This window comes from Bombyx mandarina, chromosome 10, assembly GCF_030267445.1.
Source record: "Bombyx mandarina strain Sakado chromosome 10, ASM3026744v2".
NCBI lineage: Eukaryota > Metazoa > Arthropoda > Insecta > Lepidoptera > Bombycidae > Bombyx > Bombyx mandarina.
Window position 1 is genome coordinate 15,202,122 of NC_143217.1, and position 25,582 is coordinate 15,227,703.

At 38.6% G+C, this 25,582-nt stretch overlaps 3 protein-coding genes across 5 annotated transcripts in view; 2 read left to right on the forward strand and 1 right to left on the reverse strand.

Annotated features, from left to right (window-relative positions):
- LOC114246955 (23 kDa integral membrane protein) overlaps window positions 1-2,399 on the reverse strand; it is a 36,558-nt gene extending 34,159 nt beyond the window's left edge. The window contains exon 1 of the mRNA XM_028179723.2: window positions 2,128-2,399. Coding sequence (XP_028035524.1) covers window positions 2,128-2,190 — 63 coding nt within the window. The 5' untranslated portion in view covers window positions 2,191-2,399. The remainder of the gene's footprint in view (window positions 1-2,127) is intronic.
- LOC114246981 (uncharacterized) lies at window positions 478-20,312 on the forward strand. 3 transcript variants are annotated; one of them, XM_089730722.1, is made up of 7 exons: window positions 478-594; window positions 11,558-11,793; window positions 14,342-14,484; window positions 15,012-15,197; window positions 17,710-17,883; window positions 18,810-19,067; window positions 19,896-20,312. In XM_089730722.1, exons 2-7 carry the CDS (start codon window positions 11,661-11,663, stop codon window positions 19,980-19,982), a joined length of 981 nt encoding a protein of 326 aa, XP_089586848.1. In that variant the 5' UTR covers window positions 478-594; window positions 11,558-11,660; the 3' UTR covers window positions 19,983-20,312. The 3 variants fall into 3 exon arrangements, with proteins under 3 accessions (XP_089586848.1, XP_089586847.1, XP_089586846.1); XM_089730721.1 differs by lacking the exon at window positions 478-594 and adding an exon at window positions 10,414-10,752; XM_089730720.1 differs by lacking the exon at window positions 478-594 and adding an exon at window positions 10,414-10,708.
- Window positions 20,313-21,339: 1,027 nt separating this feature from the next.
- On the forward strand, window positions 21,340-25,582 carry LOC149502263 (uncharacterized). The gene is made up of 3 exons (XM_089730498.1): window positions 21,340-21,412; window positions 22,865-23,098; window positions 24,019-25,582. Exons 1-3 carry the CDS (start codon window positions 21,340-21,342, stop codon window positions 25,032-25,034), a joined length of 1,323 nt encoding a protein of 440 aa, XP_089586624.1. The 3' UTR covers window positions 25,035-25,582.

Here is a 25,582-nt window from a genome sequence, read left to right on the forward strand (position 1 = left end):
CTTGGTGGGACGTCGCTCATATTGAGATATGAAGTTAATGTCTAAATTTTATAGCAAACTGGTTGTCTTAAGCTCCAAACTAGAACAATTAAGCTTTACAGCAGAAAATAGACAAGATGGTTGGACTTTTGCAAGCGGACTCACAAACCTGCGAATAATTGGGCAAACTTATAAATTTTGCCAGTTTCCTGTAAAATATCGCAACTTCGTCTTAGAAATTATTGAATTGTAGATGCATATTTTGAATGGATGTATAGTCGCATCGCACGAAAGCCGGAGATTGGCATCGGCAAAAGTTCATCCCACTGAAATATGTGGGTGCGTCGCGTTCAAGTCGTTCCCTCTTCAGCCAGGGCCCATAATAAAACAACAATATTTAGGCGTGACACACAAAAACGCGGTCCTAGTATATTTATATGTATTAGGAAGTCGAAAATGAGGAAAAAGTTATGAGTTGCTTCAGTCGAGTCTTGGATGAATTGATGGTGACATTGTGATATTTTAGTTACCGAAAAATAAATCATAGCATTTTTAATTGAATTCATTTACAGTGTTTCTGTTCTCTAGTAGATCTTCACTACTCTGGAAGGACAAGTGAGTACTCCTTTGAATATAAAGAAAATTTCAAAACGTAGTTGTAAGATCGTTATTTTTTTAATTTAACGCTAAGGAACTGACTAGCTCAAAGCTTCGTAAAAGCTAAAATAGTGAATAACCTAGTTTTATGAAACAAGAAAAGCTATTCATATTATTTAGCAAAATACTTTTCGAGTTCTAGGATCAGATTACTTGATAAAAGAAACTGACTGGATCGTTTGAAGAGTAATTGTACTTACAAAAGTGATAAATGATGATAGATCGATAGATAGTTTTACTGGTGGTAGGGCCTCTTGTGAGTCCGCACGGGTAGGTACCACCACCCTACCTATTTCTGCCGTGAAGCAGTAACGCGTTTCGGCTTGAAGGGGAGAGCAGCGGTTGTAACTATACTGAGACCTTAGAACTTATATTTCAAGGGGGGTGGCGCATTTACGCTGTAGATGTTTATGAGCTCCAGTAACCACTTAACACCAGATGGGCTGTGAGCTCGTCCACCCATCTTAATTCTGTTAAGTTCTATTCTGTTAAGTTGAGAACTTTATAATACATAACAGTTCTTGTTTTCGCTTTAGAAGTTCTTGATAATGCACCATTTGCATACGACAAACGATGTATAGAGTGAACAAATGTGTTTAAATTAGATTTAGTATAATTGTGCGCGATAATCATATGGAAGCGGGATTCACTAGCATAATATGCCGTATCGTAACCTCCATACCTTATATGTACACCAAACTGTATAATGTTGTGACAGTTGTAGCGCAAAAGGATAATATGCCTTAAAATTCAAATATTACGGTTTTTTTTTCATAGGACCAACTCACGGCCCACCTGGTGTTAAGTGATTACCGGAGCCAATATACATCTACAAGACTACAATATAAATGCCACCACCTACCTTGAGATATAAGTTCTAAGATCTCAGTATACTTACAACGGCTGCCCTACCCTTCAAACCGGAACGCATTACTGCTTTACGGTAGAAATGGACAGGGTGGTGGTATCTACCTGTGCGGACTCAAGATGTCCTACCACCAGTATTAACGCAAAATAAAATATTTCGGGTTTAATTTTTACTACACGATGCTATTCCTTCACCGTGGAAAGTCAATCGTGAACAATTGCTAAGTACATATTTCATTAGAACAATTGGTATCCGCCTGCGGGATTCGCAATATCTATCTGCGAAATCTATAATAAAATAAAAATAATAATAAAACATTTGTAAACGCGGAGAATAATCTTGTCTGCGTACGACAAAAATAACTTTCTTCGTAACAAAGCGACATTGCAAAATATTTTTTGTGTATTAACTTGGCCTAAATATCTAAATGAAAATGTATGATGCAATGTCGATCTATAATAAAATAATAATAAAATAAAAAATAAAAACATTCGTAAAAGCGGAGAATAATCTTGTCTGCGTGCGACAAAAATAACTTTCTTCGTAACCCAGCGACATCGCTAAATAAATTTTGTGCATTTTATTAACTTGACCTAAATATCTAAATCAAATTTAAAACTTACCAAAAACAGAGCGTTGAAAACGACGAGTAAATATTTAATGCAACTCATACCGCACCCCTCCATTTTGATTAAATAATTTTATTTAAATTTAAAAATAGCCACAGTCTACAATTTTAACAAAATCAAATATGTAACAAATTGATTCTTTATTTAAAAAAAAAATCAAGAAACCTAAAACGCAAATCTTCAAATTCGAATTACGAATGTATAGTTTTTTTTTTTTTTGAGTCACAGACACGTGCACACGTACAGTCAAGCGTTAGCCAAATGCGCTAGTACAAAGCGTTCCTCGGTATTTTATTTTGTAGGGAAAATTAGGCGGTGTGAACCATGAATCGCGTGCCAGGATTGGAATCACGACACCCCAAATTACTTTGACCCTTAAGATTTACGTCGTTAAAAGCCGATATGGATCTCGATTAAACGGCTTTAACCAGATGATAGGTTATTGGGCTTAGATTTATTATAATTTCGTAAGAAATATCGTTTGGAATTTTGTTTTATGATAATATAGACACATCGATTGTAATATTGTATTGTAATAGAATTGTTATTTTTTAAAGGGATTTTTTTTTTTTCTAGTAATAATAATTTAAGTAGTTAAACCGTATTGGTCATGATATTAGCCGGAGTCGGTTTTCAGCACTTTATATTATATAATACATAAATAAGTTTAACAGTGTGTGAGAAAAATGTTTTTTTTTTAGGAGGTGAGTGAGTTAGGCCACGCCCCATCTGGTGTTATAAATATTTATCAGGGCCCATAGATGTCAATAACGTACAATATTGAGACATGAGTTCTAATTATCAGTTGTATAGTACAACCCCACCTTTAAACCTTAACGCATTACTGCTTTCAAGTAGAAATAGTTAAGCTAGCAGTACCTACCTGTGCGGGTTGACATAACGTCTTACCATCAGTAATATGATAAAGTGAGGAAGATTAGTATATTCTAAAGCATATTTTTACATTAATTGTTCGGTAATTCCTCAAACACTACTACTACTATGCTGGCGCGATGACCCCGAAGTGGATCTTGACCTCCGACAATAACCACCACCATTCATCCCGGCGCTGCGCAAAACCTTGCCAGTCCGACACTTGGAGCTCACGTAAATTTCTTTCCACAGCGTCAGACCATACCGCCCAAAACACGTTATTACGGATCCTCCCGATCCATTAACGGTGCTTTTAGGTACCTCAAGCACCGGTCACCGTCCCCGTCGAACCCGTCGCTTGCGACGAAGGGCTCGACAAGCGAATTAACAACACATAGACACAGCCCTCTGATTTTCTCGCCGGATCTTCTCAGTGGGTCGCGTTTCCGATTCGGTGGTAGATTCTGGGAAGCACTGCTTTTGCTAGGGTCACTGTTAGCAACACTCCGGCTTGAGCCCCGTGAGCTCACCTACACGTTAGGGCGAAGTACTTGGGCTGCTCTACGGGGCGGTGTCCTAGCGATACACCTGTTTCACGATCCTGCTCCGTAGGCACTGCATGCTCCTAGCCTCCGCGACTTTATCTCCCTCAGAATATTTGGCTCAACAAAAAGCCTCTCCACATCTTTGTTTTTCCAGACGCGCCAAGAACCGTCATCTCTCTGAACCGGTCCTAGTGTCTTTCTCAGTACCTTTCGCTCAGTCACGAGAAGTTTTGTCCCTTTTTTCTCTGTAAGCGTCCATGCTTCGCATCCATACCTAATCCATACATAAATCCATACATAACCTAAAGGATAAGACGTCCGGTGCATTCGTATGTGGCGATGCACCGATGTTCGAATCCCGCAGGCGGGTACCAATTTTTCTAATGAAATACGTACTCAACAAATGTTCACGATTGACTTCCACGGTGAAGGAATAACATCGTGTAATAAAAACCTAACCCGCAAAATTATGATTTGTGTAATCACTGGTGGTAGGACCTCTCGGGAGTCCGCACGGGTAGGTATCACCACCCCGCCTATTTCCGCCGTGAAGCAGTAATGCGTTTCGGTTCGAAGGGTGGGGTAGCTGTTGTAACTATACTGAGACCTTAGAACTTATATCTCGAGGTGGGTGGCGCATTTACGTTGTAGATGTCTATGGGCTCCAGTAACCACATAACACCAGGTGGGCTGTGAGCTCGTCCATCCATCTAAGCAATAAAAAAAAAAAAAAAGAAAAATACAATGAGATCGGTCTGACTTCGAAAAGAGAACCCGATGTAGGGCTGTACTGCATCGTCAGGTAATTTGTACACGTATTTCACTCTCATGTTCCCTGTCATTGATATCTGTTAATACAACTGAACTAAAACTAATTACAATACAATAAATACAATATTTTGCTATTTACATTCGATCTATTGGTAGTGTCAAAACATGGAGACTCGTGTGGATGATAGTAATTGAAAAAAAAAACAATTAGTGAAAAAAGGGTGATTGAGAACCATGAATAAAGGACCTTGGCTTGGTAACGAACTCAGCAATAAATACATACTTATTACATCAAACATATAATTACATACATACTTGACGTCGATTTCAGTTGAAAGTATTATGACAAATAACCATGACAACCAGATTGAAACTAAAAAGGTCTTTAACCTACGTTAGCAGTCGTGATTTCCACCTGAACACCACAAATAACTAGAGTTCGATGACTCCTGAACTATAACCCTGAAACTGGGATCCCTTGGTCTAATATGTTTGACAGAAAACCTTTCTGTCAAATTGATTGGAGCAAGTATTTTTTTTTTGTTATTCATGACATGATGTTTAAGAGTGAAACTAGAATAAGCCCAAAACAATGAATATCTCCAGTTTAAGTGGAACTCGTTTTATTAGCGTAAACTTTAAAATAGGAGGCCGTGTAATCTGGCTTTTATGAAAGGTTTTCTTGGATTTTCGCAACACGTAGAAATAATTAAAACAAATTTGACAGTAAAATCTCGCCTTTTAAAATTGTTTTTATAAGACGTTTCGAAAAGCCGAGATACAACTCGAGATTAAGCCGTAAAAAACTTTTAATAACGTCAACACGAAGGATTTGATTATCAAATTACTTCTATCAAGAAGTAAATGTAAATTTAAACTTTAAACTGTATGTGAGATCTTCGAACGCACCCTATCAAATGTAAATTTAAACTTTAAGCTTTATGTAAGATCTTCAGAACCCACCCTATTAAAAAGCATTGCGTCGTAAATATTAATTATTGTTGTAATATAATTGCTATTTCCTGCAACCAGGCGGTCGTTCGAACGATGTCAAGTTTATTGTACCTAGGTCCCGCTGATAAGATCGTTTTTTTTTGGTGGTGGCGGTTGATAGTACCTAGCTTACTTAATTTGTGATGGAAAGGCTATATTTACATAGCCTACCTAAATATTTTATAACTAACTTAAATTGCTCAGGAACTTTTATGTTTTCCGAGACGTTGAGTTTTAATCAAAGTTAAAGAGAAACGGGATCTTTTTATTATATTTTTATTATAATAACAAAAAGTCGATCTATCGACGGTTCGCGCTCAAAGGGTCAAAGTTCCGGGATAAATATTAAATTTACATGTGTTTTTAAGAGTAGTGGCGTTGTTGTCTCCAAAGTAACCGTATTCGCCACTAATACTGTTTCCGTGTTCTCAAGAAAGATCTGCCACTAAAATTTATGTACGAACTAGCTGTGCCCGCCATTTTGTTCGCATGGGACTTAACAAAACATTATTATATTTGAAAATAATTCCAGATTTTTTTTCTAAGATATAAGTAGCTTAAGTTACTCCTTATACATGAGCTATCTGCCAGTGAAAATCTCGTCAAAATCGGTCCAGCCGTTTCAGAGATTAGCCGGAACAAACAGACAGACCGACAGACAACAATTGTAAATAATGTTATTTTGCTATATAATGTTATATGTAACATATTCATGTGCATGTAGTAAAAAGCGGTTATTTTATTATTACAAACAGACTCTTCAATTTTATTTATATCTATAGATTTGAACAGCCATTTAGTGATAAGCGCGGTACAAACAAACAGAAAGACCGAACAAAAAAGTTTAAGTGCAATTAACACTATTACCGTGAACCAAAGCGGCTATTCCAAAAAAAACACATACCGATATTCCGTTTTTACCTATACATATTTATTTACCTACACTGAATCACGAGACTGTATTTTCCTATACCATTAACAACAAAGAAAATTGACATTCGTCTTTCCACGCGTTCATTGAAAGTACATCCGAGTGTTGTGTGTGTGTGTTGGTTGGTGTCATTAATCAAACACTCTAGAATCGATGTATTTCCCCTTCTAGAATATTCCAATCGTTCGTAAGCGTATTTTTCTTTTTGTTAACTTGTACTATTGTCGATTGCATGATTGTTCTGGTGGTAGGACCTCGTGTGATTCCCGCGGGTAGGTACCACCACGCGTTTGGCGCGGTAGAGCCTTAAATACATCCTTCCCTACCCCACAGACATTCAAGTCCCACATACCCCCCGCGTACCCCCTAGGCACGGAATTCTCGTAGGAGGTTCGGTTCCCTGCCCGTGAAAAAAAGTGTTTAAGCGTCAATGAGCCACGACACGTATTATCTGATAATTTTCTTAGAGTTTAGATTAAAGATTACGTTTTAAAGGCAATTTTTTTTATATTGCTCAGTTGGGTGGGCAGACGAGCTTACAGCTCACCAACTGGTCTTAAGTGGTTACTGGAGCCCATAGACATCTACAACGTAAATGCGCCACCCACCTTGAGATATAAGTTCTAAGATCTCAGTATAGTTAGTTACAACGGCTGCCCCACCATTCAAGCCGAAACGCATTACTCTTTACTCAAAGTTATGGAGGGTAGTGGTAAAGAGATACTCTCTGTTTGTGTGTGTCTTTGAAAGCATCCGTCGAAAAATATCAATTAGATTCGCGCAACCATAGCAAAAGGTGCAATTCAAAAAATAGCGCCAAAAGTTATAATGTAAAAATTTTCGAAACAGCCAACTTCACTCCGTTTATAAATGGGTTCATATCATAAGCACCACTTAGCTACGCCAGTACCTAGTAATTTGATCGGCTTTTGAGTTCTGATTTGCCGCTTACAGCTAGAATCTTTTTCAGCTTGTAACTATCTCATGAAACCATTCGGATTATCTCGATCCTTCATACTCCAAACTACGTGAAATGTATGATTTGAATTTTCAGAGAACCTTATTAACGAAAACTCGACATTGGCACATTGCGACACAACAAAACAACAACAAAATAGATTTACATAATTCTAAGGATTTTATTTCATTTAAAAAATCAAACTCCGTATTGTATGAAAGACAAGAATACAGCTCTCGACCTTGGATTCCGAAAGTACTAGGAAATACACGAACCCTTTCAGTACTGCCGCGTAGAATTGCAAGTCCTTGGTGGTGACCACCTACCATTGTGTGCTGTGTTGTGACTCGGTTGCCCTAGCGACGGTAATGAGTGGCGCCCTGTATCGTGCTTATAGCTTTGACCCAATGAACAGTCAGATACGTCAATTTGTTTGCATTTTATTTTCAATAGTATTATTTTTTTATGATTGAAGGATTAGCGGTGGATCGGAGGCCTTTCCAGTTTCACCAGGACAGGTCGGCGAGCAAAGGCTCAGCCAGAAGGGTTGGGATTAGCTAACAGTTGCTCGAGTGCCTCCGAAGGAGACCTAACAAATCGAGAGCAGCTGCTTTGCGAATGAATCTACTACCACCGGAAACTCGACCTGCCGAGAAGATCCAGTGCGCAACTCAGCGGGTTGATGTATGTTAGGTTGCACGTCGAACACTTTGCCGAGTTCGACGAGTACGGTTACCGCAGTCCCTAAGCCTGCTCTTAGTGTTAGCGCTAAAGGCGTCTAATGTAAGAGTTATTGGATCTGATGAATCCGTAAGGACGTCTCTAGGGCATCGACGGTGATTGGCTTCTGCGTGATCAGATTTCGGGGAGTAGTCAACGGCGGTAACGTTATGGCGATTATCATGACGCATAGCCTTATCGAAGTAACGTTCCGACGCTGACTTCATGTGTTCTCAGATCGATTGCCGCGTGAGCGAAACACCACACTCGTTTGTCATGACAGGCCTTATGCAAGTTTTGTAAAGTATCACCTTGTTCCTAAGGGACATTTTACTTCGCTTACAGATCATGGGGTAGAGTCTGCCGAGAATAAACGCGGCACGGTCGCGGACAGTATTTTTCTATTCGTGCCTGATTGTGAACTGCTGAACCAGTGAGATGACAAACTGAATGTTATCTAATGATTGCCTAATTATAGAATTTATTGTTCATTAAAGACCATACCATATTGAACTTGTTGGAATATCTAGTGAAAATAGTACGACCCCAAATCAAAGCAATTCACATTACATTAGCAGAGGAAATTCAAATAAAACGGCTATCGATAATAATAGTTTATTTAAGTATTAATTACGTTTTTAATGTTCATATTAATGAGTTACTTTTGAACATTAAATTTAAAATTCATGCTTCATTATACTTAATACTTTTTCTTGCGACTGTACTAGGTCTAAAGACGTTTATACCTATAGCTCTGGTGAGGGTGATAAATTGTTAGCAATATTCGTGCCGTCTTAGAATTTAATATATCGTAAACTATTGTTGTTATATGAGGCAGCTAATTTCGATAATCTATAAATACTTCATTCACTGCATCGTTTATAATTTATAATAGCCTCTTTTGGCGTATGATACCTTCGAGTGCAATAAAATAAAACTATCACGTAAACATTATTTTTCTGAAATATTAATGATTCAATGATAAAGTCGTGGCCTGAAAGATAAGACAGTCGGTGTATTCGTATCGAGCGATGCGAGTGTACCAGTGTTCGAATCCAGCATACAGCTACTGATTTTTCTAATAAAATATGTATTTATTACTAGTTGAACCGGCAGACTTTGTAGTGCTTCAATCGAGAAATAAAAGACCTAAACTTTTGTATAAAATAAACTTCAAACAAACAAAAGGAATTCGTCCGACGGGGGACACATCAAAGGGGAAACAAAATTGTTATTTTTATTTAATTCCGAGCATTTTCATATTTATCTACCATTTAAACCTTCTCTGGACTTCCACAAATAATTCAAGACCAAAATTAGCCAAATCGGTCCAGCCGTTCTCGAGTTTTAGCGAGACTAACGAACAGCAATTCATTTTTATATATAGGTATATAAATTATTTATTAAGGAAACATCGAAACGTCAGCTATAAATTAGCCAGTTTTTATTTTGGACACTTAAGAAGAATACATGTTTACGTTGTATTTTTCTTGCATTGTATCACGACGCTTTAGAGAGAATTCCATTGCTTATGTACAATTCATTTCTTAATCGAGCAGCAAAAACAATCACATTAATTGTAAGAAGTGATTTAAAAAAGTCATTTCAAACAACATTAATACAAAACATGGATATACCGCGCGCATTCAGGAGAACCTCTCTCTGACATAGCGCTATATTTTAAAATCACATTAATAAGTTAAATTACATGTTACTAATGTTTCAAAATCTCACTCTGTCTCTGGGCACTGATATATGTACTTATAGTTACATTTTCGTTATCTTATATAAACGACTAGACCTTGGATCTATACAAGCGATATCTTTTTTAAACTGCCACAGCTACCTCCCCATTTATTTCATGGATATCTGAAGGAGTTCACGGCGCAACCGATGTGGTCATCAAAGCCCATCATCATCAGCCTGTATCTCTCCACTGCTGGATAGGCCTCTCCCATAGTCCGCTATAATGAACGATCCTCCGTCTTCCCCATTCAATCCTTTTCGGATAGCGCCGCAACCCATCGGTCTACCGGGCAGGGGGATGCCCAACACTGCGCTCACCGGTGTGTGGTCTCCAGTCTAGAACAACAAAGCCCATGCGCATCATAATGTTAATGCCGCTACGTTGAGGCTATCCGGCATTGTTAGTCTTATATGACCGTACTGGGCCATTATGAGTCTTTCTTTTTATGTCCTTCTGCTATCCTCTTCATCTCGGTGGGATGGATGTAATATGCTCTGCGTCAACCCTGTCCCGCAGTCTCAATAGCCCCGACTGGGCTCCGGCCCGGTCTGGGGTAGGGCGCCGGTTGCGAGCGGCAGGAGTTTTTAGTGAGGTTCAACTACCACATACCTCATCTGCCGCGCGGATGAGGATCCGGCGATTTTCTCCTGTGGAATAAAAAATCTTCATCTAATGAAGCTGCTCGCATCACATATGTACAAAAGTTAACAGTTTTTGTACCAGCCAATAAGCTACTCCAAAGCAACTGGCGATCGATTCTAAAATATATGATCGATTAAAGAAATAGCCGATGTTTCAGTTGCATTTCCCTTGAGCGGACCGCACTTAAGCCGGAAATGTACTAAACGCAAAATAAACTGCAATTATTATTTGTCTCACGATCGACATAGCGCGTCATGTACTGATAATTGTGATAAATAAAGAGACACACGTTTTTGCATGACAAGCGTCAGTTTTCGTTGAACTGTGTGTCATTTAAGACGTTTTTGGTGATATTAGAATTAACCAAATCGTGTATTAGCTACAGAGGATCAAAGGTAATAGAACGAGCTAGAGTTAGCTGAAGGCAATCTGTAAAAAGGTAGTCGTTATTTGATGCGTTGCTTATAGAAGCTAATAGACAATAATTTAATGAAATGTATTTATATAAGTTGGAAGAGGTAACTTGGATCGGGTAATAAGCTACTTAGTGCTTAAAATTTTCCTATTGAATGTGCTTTGACGTTGTACCTTTAAAATCTTATAAATTATCCTTCTTTGTTCTACCTTTTTTTTATTTATTTTTATTGCCCTTGTAGGCAGACGAGCATACGGCTCACGTGATGGTGAGTGGTTACCGTCGCTCATAGACGTCAGCAATGCCAGGGGCAGAGCCAAGCCGCTGCCTACCGTTGAGTACTCTCCACAAGCCTCGTTTGAAGAAGGACATGTCATAGCGCTCGGCAAACACCGTGGAGGGGAGTTCACTCCAAAGCCGGACGGTACGTGGCAAAAAAGATCTCTGGAAACGCACTGTGGATGAACGTAGTGGCTCCAGGTAGTATGGATGAACTCTACTCCGGTGGCGGGCGGTGCGATAGTAAAAACGAGATGATGGAATCATCTCAAATAATTCCTCAGAACACTCCCCATAGAACATGCGGTACAAAATGCAGAGAGAAGCGAAGTCCCTCCGCAGACCCTTTTTTTTTTTTTTGGGGTTCCAAATCCGTGATTTCTATCGCAAATCAATCATGGGCACCTTATCGAAATCCAAACGAGCCTTCTATCTCTCATCTCAGGAGGGACAGCGGTATTCCCTTTGTGATTTCTACTTGCTTTGGTCTGTCTAAAAATAAAAAAAAGACCATACAACTTTCTCTATATAATATCTTGTCTTAAAACAGTTCAACTACCATCTGTCTACATCCAAAACGAACGCCTTGAAGATATACACGCTCTAACAACCGATAAACCACGCTGAATAAACATCAAAGCGTCATTGTTCGCATGCAAGCGTCGAACCGTGGCTGCACTGAAATTGTGACAATGTGTATATATGCTGACTCAACTGGGATCGGATTTATTTACGGAGAAACGTCGAGAAAGTACGGGAACATGGGGGAACTCAAGGATATTAAAGGTAATTTTCATTAAATACCGTTTCTTTAAATAGACCGACTCAGTGGTGCAGTAGTTAAGAGCTCCTGACTGTGGTACCGAGGGTCGTGAGTTCGATTTCCGCATCGGCCAAACATTCGTGTGATGAATAAGTATGTTTGCTTTTTGTCTGAATGTTTATTATCTATATATGTACTTAAATACATAATAATAATAAGAAGCCTTTATTGCTGTTTTACTTACTAATTCCTAACTTAATAAATTACGTAATAATAAATTAAATTTAAATGCAACTTATAATCAAGTATTTCGTTAGGAGTTCGGTGTGGTTTTCAAAACAGCTTGTCTCTCGACAAAGGCCTCCTCTAAAGATTGCCAATATTATCTATTTCTGGCCATTCGACTCCAATGCGGGCCGGCTACACTCTTTATTTCATCTTCCCAAGGTTTTGGCTGTCTTCCTTTTTTTCCACACTTTAGATTAGACACTTAAATACATATTCAAACGTGTATGTCAGTCTCTGGTACACAGGGAATACTAATTTGGGGGCGGATGATCGTGCATATATTTTATTCTTAGTGATTGATTATTTATCAATTTGTTAACTTCGACCGAGTAGACTGCTCTTTATTTGTATCGTTTAGACAGAGATTCGTGCTCGGCAGTAGCCTGAAAGGTATCGCGATCCTAAATTCGAATCAATTTCTAATTATTTATATAGCTAATTTCGAATTACACAGCCTAACAGGTACACTTGCTTGCGAATATATAATATTAGTATGGATTCGTTTAAAACAGCCATGCCTAATATTTTTTTCTTCGTCCAACTTCATACATGATCAAGATCGGAATTAGACTTGTAAAATTGGACGTATTTCATTTAATAACATGATGTTTTTTGAACAGAAACCCACAAAAGTCTGCTTTCAAACTTTGATTTAAAAAGGGCATATCAGAAAATACTGCAAAAGAAAGCACAACTCCAACAAGCAGAGATAAGCTCTGTTCCACTGGGGATAGGTGCGAAAGGAGATATGACGTTGTCAAATCCCCGGAGCGCTGTCCATGTAACTAACGGTATAAGATATTGAGAGAACTATAATGGTTAGTTTCTCTGTACACCCAGTAATTCCAAAGGATCCGTTTTTTTTTTTTTTATTGCTTAGATTTGTGGACGAGCTCACAGCCCACCTGGTGTTAAACGGTTACTGGAGCCCATAGACAACTACGACGTAAATGCGCCACACACCTTGAAATATAAGTTCTAAGGTCTCAGTATAGTTACAACGGCTGCCCCACCCTTCAAACCGAAACGCATTACTGCTTCACGGCAGAAATAGGCGAGGCGTTACAAAGACATATTCACATTAACATATCACGTTTCACTCGTGCTGTCTTTTTCCCCCTACCTATTCGCTGGTAGCCTAAGGGTATATTTCAGCTAAGCGTGGACGGGTAGCTGAGCTCAAGTGCCAAACCTGAGAGAATTTTCTAACACTAGCCGTGGCATGAGTCACTGCCGAGCACTAAGAAGATCCGGTGAGAGACTCAGTGGGTTGTGTTGTCTTTAGGTTAGTTCGCATGTCGACATTCTCTTGTCACACTTCGTTGTAATCGAAGAGTTCGAAGAGGACGCTGACTGATGCTTAAGGGGCCTAAAAGCACCGAAACCCGGGGTCTCCGACAACACATGTTTGCATGACTGCAACAGTGATGCGAGTGTGCCAGTGTTCTTCAGCACACAGCTACTGATTTTTCTAATAAAATACGTATTTATTATACGATGAATGAATAACATCCTGTAACAAAAGTCAAACCTGTAAAAATTATAATTTTGCTTGTAGGCTTTTAGGCACCGGTTGTAGTTCAGCCGTTCTGCTTAAAAGGACGGCCCCCAGCATACTATGTAATTAGTGTGTTATAATAATTGTAATTGTAATAAACGTAATTTAACTTAAAATGAAATAAACAATTACAGTTCTATTATATCTACTAGTGGTCCCCCGGTAGTCGAAATTCGACTATCATTAATTGAAATTATAAGTTTGTACACTATTATGACTCTATTGTTAAAGACTTATTATATTTCTATAATCACAGATTTCGCCAAGACTACACTTTAGGTAAATATTAATAAACACAAACAATATTTAATGTATTTTCAATTTGAACACAGACTTGAGTTGAGTAATAAGAAAAGTTTGACAATAAACAAATAGTATGTATGCGTGTGTGCGTCAAATACCTGTGTAATGTGTGCGTAGTGTGTGTAATGTTTTTATTTATTGATTTCATGTATTTTTTATGCATAATTTTAAAAAAAATTAACATTCTGCACTCCACCTCTATATTCTGTAAGTGTGGGAAATTTCATACTCGTCCGTCCGCGCAATTTTCGTAAAAAGGGGTACAAAGTTTTTCAAACTTCACGTATTAATATATAGAAGATGAGCCGCTGGTCACATTGACTATGATTATACTATTATGACTTTCACATAAAATTTGAATGTATTTGCAATTGTGTGTTATGAAGTATTTGGTTGTATAATTAAGTGCATTTCGTCTCCAGTTGGAGGTTCGGAAGTAAACTTGGAGCTGCCGAAAGATGGTTCCCCAGTTGAGAGCTCCCGAAAACGGAAGTTCCGGATGAAGAAGCCGAGCGTCCACTTATGCAGGAAGATTACTTTCGTGACGATCAGCACTTTTACCATGGTAAGATTTTTTTTCAAGTTTTAAGCTATTGCATAGCTTCTATTGCCGACTTTGAGCGCGGCGACCGAATCAAGAAATTCCGTAACGAAAATAAAACCTAACACCCCCACTCCGCCTACCATGTAGCTCGCGTTCAACTCGCGGCAGTCCCCGAGTTTCACACGTGTTTTTTTGGAAAAACACAATATATTTTATATTTTGACTCATTTGATATTTCTGTTTGTATTTGAGCGCTCTCTGGTATTGTTTGAATTGATCCTATCTTCTCTCTTTACAATGGAACCACTTGCCATCCAAGCCATTTGGAACTTGTTTAAGTCATCATTTTTGTCATGAATTGACATCTCTTTTCTGTGTTCCTCGAACGGACATGTTCTTCTTCAAATCTTCACTTGGAGGCAGTGGATTAACTGTGTCCTTGGAATCAGTGACCTCTCACAGTCCCATGGACTCCTGGATGCTTCTCTTGGAAAACGAAATAAACGATATTAGAGTACACGTACAAAACCTTGCAATATTTTTTACAGCTCACAGCCCTAACGCTGATCGTGATCACGGTAGTGACATCCCTAGCGACGAAGATATACGATGTGGAGCAGTCAAGTCGGCTGGTCGGCATGGTTGTGCTTGCCGTTACCGCTGCCATCACAATATCCATGCTCATCTACTCCAACGTTGGCATATTCAAAAAGCGAAGCAAACCATTGCACACGGTAAACCAATTATAAAGTACTTTACGACCACTTACCACTTACCTCACAACGTTTCCATCAACGTCAGTCCTGAACCTCGGCCTACCTACTTTACAATGGTCGTAGGAACCCAAGAGGACAACAAAGGACATGCCTATGGCGTATTATGAACTTAGTGTAGTCATCTCCATCTAGTTTGTGTCTGCTGCGAATCGGCTAGCAAATAAGGACTTTCTAATTATTTTGTAAATATATATTTATTTATTTATTTGCGTATGGGTGGCGGCATTCACGTTGATGTCCACGAGCTCCGATAATCCTTTAACAACGGGCTGTGAGCTTGTTCGACCGTCTAGTGCAATAAAAATGATATTAAATAAATAATAGTTTAAAAAAAAAAACAAAAAAAATTAAATAAAAATTTTTAATTATAAATAGTGCTTTTCAGGATATTATCAAAATAACCCTTCTACTCATATTATTATCTGTTTATAAAATAGTTATAACTTCTGATACCATACATACTGATACCAATAATAAAAGTGTATTTTGTTAGTTTTTTGAAACTATTATTTATTTTCAATTTTTAGTTGAATTTCAATATTTTCTAAAAAAAATTACTGTTTTTTTTTTAACATTGAATTGTCATCGGTCCTAAATAAGTATGCCGAGTTAATTCGACGTTTTGAAGGGGGTCAAAATCATGTTCAAAGATTCCGTTACATACTAAATTATAACTTAAATACGTCTGAAGCTAATAAAAGCGTATTAAAATACTCAAGCCACATATGCGGTATTGAGGTAACGATATTGTTTTTTGTGTAATTTTAATAGCATAGCTTTGTATTAACAATAAGTCGTAAAGTCTTTGATAACATGACTATATTAAAATTTAAGAATGCAATTCCTTTTTAGGGCTATGCTGTGAGCGTTATCGATTTCCGTTGAATAGATGGTGATTTAGTACAGATTTTTTATTACTAGTGCTACCTTCAGCTAATATTCAAAGATTCCAAGTATTTCCTTTTAGAATGAATCTGTTTAATAGAATTCGTATTCACCAACCTAAGCCTCAAGAATAAGTACGTTGATGGCAACCCTAAACACTTATGTACGTACTTATCTGATGTGAGGGTTTCCACCTCGTCGGTCGTGTCCTTGGAGCTAATGTATTTCAAGTTCACAATTGAACTTGGTTGGCATTTCACGCGAACTGTTCCATTATAATTGAAGGGCTTTCTGAAGGGCTTATTTGTATGGAAATTTAATTGTTTTTTTTTCTTCGTTTAACGTTCCTTTTGTAGATTATTGAATGGAGTAGACGCTTTCTGCCTATTTCCGCCCGACGCTGTAAAAGAATTGCACTCAAACGATGGTTTAAATAAGCGGTTTGGCTTTCCTCTTGGCATTGCTGACTTCCATGATGCCAATTTCAATTCCAATTTGTTCACGATTGACTTCCACGGTGAAGGAATAACGTCGTGTAATAAAAAAAATCAAATACGCAAAATTATAATTTGCGTAATTATTGGTGGTAGGAGCTCTTGTGAGTCTGCGCGGGTAGGTACCACCGCCCTGCCTATTTCTGCCGTGAAGCAGTAATGCGTTTCGGTTTGAAGGGTGGGGCAGCCGTTGTAACTATACTGAGACCTTAGAACTTATAGCTCAAGGTGGGTGGCGCATTTACGTGGTAGACGTCTATGGGCTCCAGTGACCACTTAACACCAAGTGAGCTGTGAGCTTGTCCGCTCAGCTAAGGATAAAAAAAAATGCTCGTCTGCTCAAAAAGGGCAATATAAAAAACCCTTTCACAAAGATCTTGCTCCAGTGGAGAGTAGACATCATAACGTAGTGGTCAGTCAAGAACAAAGCGACCAACCCGGTGATCGTACATGAAATGTCTTTCAAGTAATAGGATGAGGGGACTCAGAAATCCGCACCCGACTTTTCGAGTTTCATCCCAATCATCGACCCTCAACGCCAATTTTCGTTCCCAATTTTTCCTACCTAACTTCCTTCAAATCGGATTTAAAATCTCCTCTACTTACCACAAACTACCCCCAACGGTCGTACTTCATATGATACTACTGTATATTAAAGGTTGCATTGGCATTCCGGTCCCGTCCAGGTCTGCCACTAAACAATCATATTTTTATAAGTCACATTCTAGTGCTACTGATATTTTGGCCACGCCTATGCAAATAAATAAATCATATTGTAACTAACGAATTTGGAACCGGCTACTTTATCGGCTTTTTTTTTATTGCTTAGTTGGGTGGACGAGTTCACAGCCCACCTGGTGGTAAGTGGTTACTGGAGCCCATAGACCTCTACAACGTAAATGTGCCACCCACCATGAGATATAAGTTCTAAGGTCTCAGTATAGTTACAATGGCTACCCCACCCTTCAAACCGAAACGCATTACTGCTTCACGGCAGAAATATGCGGGGTGGTGGTACCTACCCGTGCGGACTCACAAGAGGTCCCTACCACCAGAGAAAATATCGGTATCGATAAACTTCTATTTTTCAGATGCGAATAGTCTTGATAATACTGGCTATGATTCAAGCACTGATCGCGGGTCTGGCCATCAAAATGAGTACCAGAGACGCGGAAGGACTCTCCAAGTCCCTGGCGGACAGCTTTCTACTCGCCCAGGAAGATAACTCGAGACACGTGAAGCTCTGGGCTGCCACACAGCATGATGTTAGTTCAATTAACTGGACCTAAGAAAAAAGTTTATCGTCGCTGTCAAACCAAAATCTGCTATGTGCAATAATTTTCGTATAATTTTTTTTATGAACGTGAATTTTTAAGAACTATAATCAAATGAAAGCTATAGATAAATATTAAAGCTATAGACACCTAAGAGTTTTTTTTAACGGTAGGAAGGGCTGTGAACTATATACGAAAAGGTCAAAAAATAAAAATGTCAAAAAGTGCACATAGCAGATTTTGGTTTGACAACGACGTTGTGTTAAATAATCCAAAGCTAATAGCAAATCTTTTAGTTCAATGTTCCCGGATATCCAGTTTCAATACTAACTGGTGGTAAGACGTATTGTAGGCTCACACGAGTAAGTACCATTACCCTTTTATCTATTTCTGCCGCGAATAAATTTTCTGTACCGATTTGAAGAGCGGAACAGTGCCACCCTACAATGCAATACTTATTTTGATTTCACGCCTCAAAGTGACTAACGGCTTACACTGAAGTGAGCTCCGGTAGTTAAATGACAAGCAATTAGATATGTTTATATTGTTACTTATGTATTTCAAAGAAGGCCAACAGCTTAACATAACAGAATATAACAAATAGGAAAGAGAAAGCTGATAATCCAGTTATAAAAACAAGTGAATTTTTAAGAGAAACAAACAAATAACACATGAATGAATATAGAAGCAAAAGAAGAACTAGATGTAGCCACTTATATACCTAGAACTGTTACTTGTATGCAGACGAGCATACTGCCCACCTGATGTTGAGTGATGGTTACCGTCGCCTATGGACTTCAGCAATGCAAGGGCAGAGCTAATGCGCTGCCTACCGTTAAGCCGCTGCCTACTTATCAACTAGTAGTACATTAATAACTCTAGTTATCTCAAGAAAAACATCGCTTTCTACTCCACAGTTAGCCTGCTGCGGTGTCTACAGTCCAGAAGATTACAAAAACCCAAAGATTCCTAAATATTTCCCCCCCGATGTTCCTATCTCTTGCTGTCCCACTTACGACCCGCAGCGATCCCCCCTGCTCCAGGAGAAGGAGAGAGAGCTCTGCAAAGCTCAGAGGGTCTACCACCCGGCCGGATGCACGGACTTGGTCATCAAGGCGTTCAGAGATACGGCCTATCTGGTGCTCGCTGTTACCATCAATCTGATTATGCTTGAGGTGAGTGAGGTTCCAATGTTATCATCGTAACAAACATTCAGCTGTGGAAATTGAACAGCTGATTCAAATCCGACTATTGAACCAGGCAAACGGTCATAGACAATGTCATAGTAATCTTTTGTTTTTTTTCCTGCCTATGCTTGCTATTTCAGCTTCACCCTAACGTGTAGGTGAGCTCACGGGGCTCAAACCGGAGTGTTGCTAACACTGGCCCTAACAAGAGCAGTGCTTCGCAGAATCTACCTTTTGTTTTCGGTTCTGTGTGCTTAGTGCGAGTTTTTTAACGATCTCGATAGAGTAAAAGTTAGCTCATATATGTATGGAATGGGATCGTTTGCCTACGTTTGCCGCTAGGGGCGCTGTTCCAACTGCATACAAAATTGTGGGTAACTTTTACGCTATCGAGAACGTTAAAAAACTCGCACTAAGCACACTGATTGCTCGCTTTATAACACGGAACAGGAAGAAAATAGCTATTATATGTATGTATATATATTATATGTATGTATATGTATATGTGATTTTGTATATATGTAGATATACTTTTTTTGTATGTATTCGTAACCTAATATAAATTTCATTGCACCTACCACTATTTACTCTGCACTACCTTTGGTTGACTGGTAGAGAATGCCTTAGGCATTAAGTCCGCCAATGTAAATTTTACATGAAGTGTAATAAATAAATAAATAAAATAGCAATTAAAAACCGTTGAATTTAGGATTTCTTATACAAACCATTTAAATGTATAGAATCTGCTTAATTTAATCAAGTAAATGTTTGTAAGTCTGCCTTTGTAAATGCCTTCTGTATTATTATTTTTTTCAGATTTTGTGTGCGATCTGTGGCTCGGTAATTGTGGTAAAAAACAGAAAAATCGAAAAGTGCGAAGAAGAAGCGGTACAGACGAAATAAAATCAAAATATAACATCCACGTTCACAATCTTGAAATAAACAATTGAGATCACACAAATAAGAGTTGCGATCAACCTTCGCTAGATGGAGCTTTAGCATAAAAAAATGGTACTAGTTTGCCACACAGAACATTTGGTCATGTTAATGAATAGACTTGGTATAAGTAGAAAATAAGTTTCCTCAATGATAATAATATTTTTTAAGAGTTGATTTAAAATGTTTTAATACCTCCTTCAATAAAAAAATGCATAATCCGTTTGCTAAATATTAAGACGGTCTATTTATTTCTAAAAGAATGAATTTCTTTTAAAAATTTCGTATAAAAACAATTTCTTTGCATTGATATCTGATATAAGTAAAAGGAATGTGATCGTAAAAGAGTTTTATTTAAAAAAAAAAACACTGTCATCTGCTGGCTTGCAACCGCATTGAATCCGTGTTATCATTATGCCTGGCCATTTTTCAAGTAGTTTATAATATTTCACATAGATGGCGCTGTTTCGAACAAAGTCATCTGTTGTGTCTGTTCAAAAATTAAATCAAACCGAATTTTGCTTGCAACGAAAGCAGATAAACCTTTGACCCAAAACAAAAATTGTAGTTGCCATTTGCATGGCCCATGTTCCTGTACAAACTTTGGTGCGAAATACACAAGAGAAATGGAGGCGCGACCACTGCAAGAGACATGGAAACATAAAGTTATTAACAGTGTGCTAAATGCGAGTTTTTTAACGTTCTCTATAGCGTAAAAGTAAACTCAAATTTGTATGGAGTTGGAATAGTTGCCTACGTTTGCCGCTAGGGGCGCTGTTCTAACTGCATACAAATTTGATTTAGGTAACTTTTACGCTTTCGAGAACGTCAAAAAACTCACATTTAGCACACAGAAGCAGACAGCCGAGCTCTCACCTGGATTGATAAGGTGAGTCTTGTAGCCTCCAAGACTGCCGTAAACACAAGCCTTGGCCCATAAAATGTTAATTACTAAATCAATCACTGAAGTTGTTTCCACGGTGTATTAAAACTGCAGTTAATTACACGAAATGAGATTGAAACGCCCAATTAAATGATCAAGTTTCGTTCATTATGTGTTTTTACGGTAATGGACAATTGCTTGCGTTATTTTGTTTGTTCAAATGTGTTGCCACAAGTAAGTTTGGTCTTTAAATAATTAAATAAATACTCCTACAAAATTTATATAATAGTCTATAAATAAATAAATAATAACTCCTACAAAATTTATATAAATATTATTAGATTTAGCTTCACTGGACTTGTAGGCGAGGACTCAGACATTGCAGTTACTAACCCTAGTAAGAGCCATAGCACAGAAAACGTAGACACAGCTATCGGAAAAATGACAGTAGTAGAACATGGCGTTCGTCTCCTGGCCTACATTACGCAGGACTACATCTATATCTTCATTGAGAGTTTGCACAATAACGCGTTTTGATGCTCAGTGTTGGTACTTACTTCTACTGGTGGTAGGATCTCTTCTGAGTCCGCCCGGGTAGGTACCACCACCCTGTCTATTTCTGCTGTGAAGCAATAATGCGTTTCGGTTTGAAGGGTGGGGCAGCCGTTGTAATTATACTTGAGACCTCAGAACATGGTGGGTGGCGCATTTACGTTGTAGTTGTCTATAGGCTCCAGTAACCACTTAACACCAGGTGGGCTGTGAGCACGTCCACCCATTTAAGCAATAAAAAAATAAAAAATAAACTTCATAATTCAGTCATCGTAGGTCAAACACAATTTTTTTTCAAATAATCACTCACTTTTGATTAATGAGCACATTTTTTAAATATAACTGGCAGTAGTCTCGAAGTCTCGAGGTCTCGAGGCTATTCTGGGCTCAAGCTGAAAGATCCTGCTAAATTTTCCCTAGCAAGAGCAGTGCCTCACTGAATCTACCATTGGATCGGAATTGCAATCCACTGTGAAGATCATCAGAAGAAACTCAGTGGGTTCTTTGTGGGTTAAGTCACCCCTTGGCCTCTTCGTCATATTCGACGAGAATGGTGATCGGTGCTTGGAGTGATTAAAACACCGAAAAGACTTAAAGGCCAAAATCCAAGGCAACCGCTCGCCACTGGTCGCCTGGATTGTAGATTGCGGCCGCTAAGAGCTTTTTATCGTGCCATGCCGATTTCTCTATGAAGCGTTCTAAAACTGTCTTCTCTTCACTGTCTGATCGCTTCTAAGTTTAAATCGTAGCCGTTTCATGATGGTTCATGATGAGCAGATCCAGTTTTTCCCCAGAATAATGGCACAAAATTCTTGTTAAATCACCAAGAGATAGAAATGTATATAGTTTTTCACTAACACGACATTAGTATTTTCGGTACGAACTACATGTATCGATTATGTGCTTTAATCTAGGATATAGGGAAGTAAACAGCGAAATAAGCTTTAAAAGGTTATCCGTTAAATTCATAACTCATCCTCCTCCTTGCGTCGGTTTCCTCATTACTGAGGGTCGTGGTCATGGCCTTGAAACAGTTTAAATGTTTCTCTGTCCATGACTCTCTTGGGATATGATTGTGGTGGGTTCCCACGTCCTTCCACATCAGTATTTCGAAGGGATTTAGTCCTTCACGGCAAATTGGTCCCGCTCCGGGTCTCTGGTCGTATCCGGGGGCTGGGTTATTTCCCGCCGCCCAGTGCTCGGCGTTGACGTTTTACGGTAGGAATGTCCAGCTCTACTCAACCCTCCTCTTTTCTCATCCGGGTTTGGGACCGGCAATGGCAGAGCTAAATTTATAACTACCCGCGTTTAATCGTAAATTCCCAATAATAACGACGTATTATTGAAATTACAAAACGGTTTCTCACTAATTTACTATTGCATAATATTATACTGCTTTTCTTTTGTCTTTAAGGCCCGATTGATTACTGCTTAAGCCCTTTGAATACAAGCGACTGTGGCCTCAAGTCAACTCCAGTGTTCTCCTACTACAAGCCAGGGTCGCGATGCGAGATAGAATACTGGCGCGGATGTCCGACACTCAACAAGTTCGATACCGAATCAGATTGCTCCCATCATTGCATCTTTACATTAGATACAGACACTGTTGATGTTCCTAAGCAGCTTCTACCTGATCATGGATCGAAAGGTAAGTTACTACAACTTAAATATTCAGGTACTTAAAAATTTGGTTATTAAGCTTCAAAACTAACAGCGAACTTATAAAGTTCAATTAAATCTTAAATGACATGCTTTTTATTTTTAATTTTTTTTTATTGCCTAGATGTGTGGACGAGCTCACAGCCCGCCTGGTGTTAAGTGGTTACCGGAACCCATAGACATCTACAACGTAAATGCGCCACACACCTTGAGATATAAGTTCTAAGGTCTCAGTATAGTTACAACGGCTGCCCCACTCTTCAAACCGAAACGCATTACTGCTTCACGGCAGAAATAGGCGGGGCGGTGGTACCTACCCGTGCGGACTCACAAGAGGCCCTACCACCAGTAATTACGCAAATTATAATTTTGCGGGTTTGATTTTTATTACACGATGTTATTCCTTCACCGTGGAAGTCAATCATGAACAATTGTTAAGTACGTATTTCATAAGAAAAATTGGTACCCGCCTTCGGGATTCGAACACTGTTGCATCGCTATATACGAATGCACCGGACGTCTTATCCTTTAGGCCACGACGACTTCATACAGTATCTACTATCAAAATACCTCTACCTCTTTTACCATCGATATTTGTATACTGAAGGCCTAATAGGTGCTTAAAACCTGACTCAGACCATAATAGACCTCCACAGATCCCAATCATACTGCAATAAGTATCGGGATGAAACATATTAAGAACATTAGCCAGAAGATTGGCTGTCTGTGCATCAACAAGTTCGATCCAGATGTAGTTTGGTTGAAGTTATTGCATAGGTAAATTGGGAAGAGAAGACACCGATGGTAGACAGCTGTTTCCGGATTCAAAATGGCTTAATACTTACAACGGCCGGGCAACAAACCTTATATCTTAGCAATATCTATCTTCTTCTTTTTTTTCTTCTACAGATAGTTGCAGCAGTCCTATAAACACCAAAACGTGCAGTAAAATTCAAAATGATGTGTACACCTACGTGAATGCTAGCTGTATCAAGGTCACATGGAGAGGATGCCCAACCTCTAATAAATTCGAGAACGAAGAATTATGCAAGTCAGTTTGCAGGGTGGACAGCTTCATGAATTTGAAGAGCCGCTTAAGTTTCTTGCAATCGGCAGAATTGGTTGAAATCGATAACGTACTTACAGATATCGCAAAAGGGAATGAATCCAAAACGAATGTAAAACAATTTGTAACGTCCACTAAATTGACTTCACTTGCATCTGCAGCATCTATAAATACTCCAAACGCTACGGAAGCAATCACAACGCTACCGACAACATATGAATCTACAATATTAAGTGCGAATGTTGAATCTACATCAGTAATAACCGAACCTAATAAAATAACAAGCATAGATAACATTTCAATTACCGAAGAAAATGTTTCAAATTCTGGGACTGTCACTTCAATGACTGAAGCATCAATTAAATTGAAGTTAAAATATGATGAAACAAAAACTACACTAACTGTACCTACTGAGGGTATATCCTCCATAGCTGAAGACAGCGGATCAAAAACAGAGGCTATAGATTCGACAACTGAAGTTACCATTCCAACAACTGAATCTACCAATACAACAGACGAAGCCGCTATTCCAAACACCGAACCTATCTCCTCAGTAACTAAAATTGATATAACAACCACTTTGGACGATACTGAAACAACTGAAGCTACCATTTCAACAATTGAAGCTACAATTCCAAAAACTGAACCTAACACTATAACAACTGAAATTAACACAACAATAAATGGAGGTGATGTTACAGTAAGTGCAGCTACTACTTCAGCTATTGAAGAAGTCACGTCAACAACTGAATTTGGCAATTCAGTTACTGATGCAACACATAATTTAGAGTCTACATTAATTACTACAACAACTACATTAAAGACTACTACCGATCCCGAAGAAGTATTAGTCCCTTAGATTAGTAATCCATTTTATTAACGTGTTATTTTTGGCCAATTTTTATAGCGACGAAATAAATAGCAGTATAACTGTAAAGCTTGAACGATACCCATAAATATGATACGATAAATCTATTCAAATGCTTAGAATAATAATTTAATTAACAGTCAGTTCGACTTATTGAATTGTGAGGTATGAAAAGAAAAATTCGGACAGTAAAATAGCAGTCGAAATACATTAAATTTGAGTGTGGCTAATGAAAGACAAGTCCGACAAGGTGGTTCGACCAAATCCGCACCACACTAGAGATCCCTTTCCACGACACCCTTCATGCGGCCAATGATCGGAGGCGCTGACGGGACATCACAAGGAGCAAAATCCTGTCAACATATAATGGTCACGACCCTCATCAGTGAGAAAACGACGCGAGGAGGAGGATGAGAATGAAAGATTAACTCAATGACGGGTCGTGATCAAACAACCGATGTGACTTTGAGTTTGTGATTGAAAATAATCGCCCTAGTAACCAGTAGCAATTATCGGGAAATAAACCATTTTATTAGTTT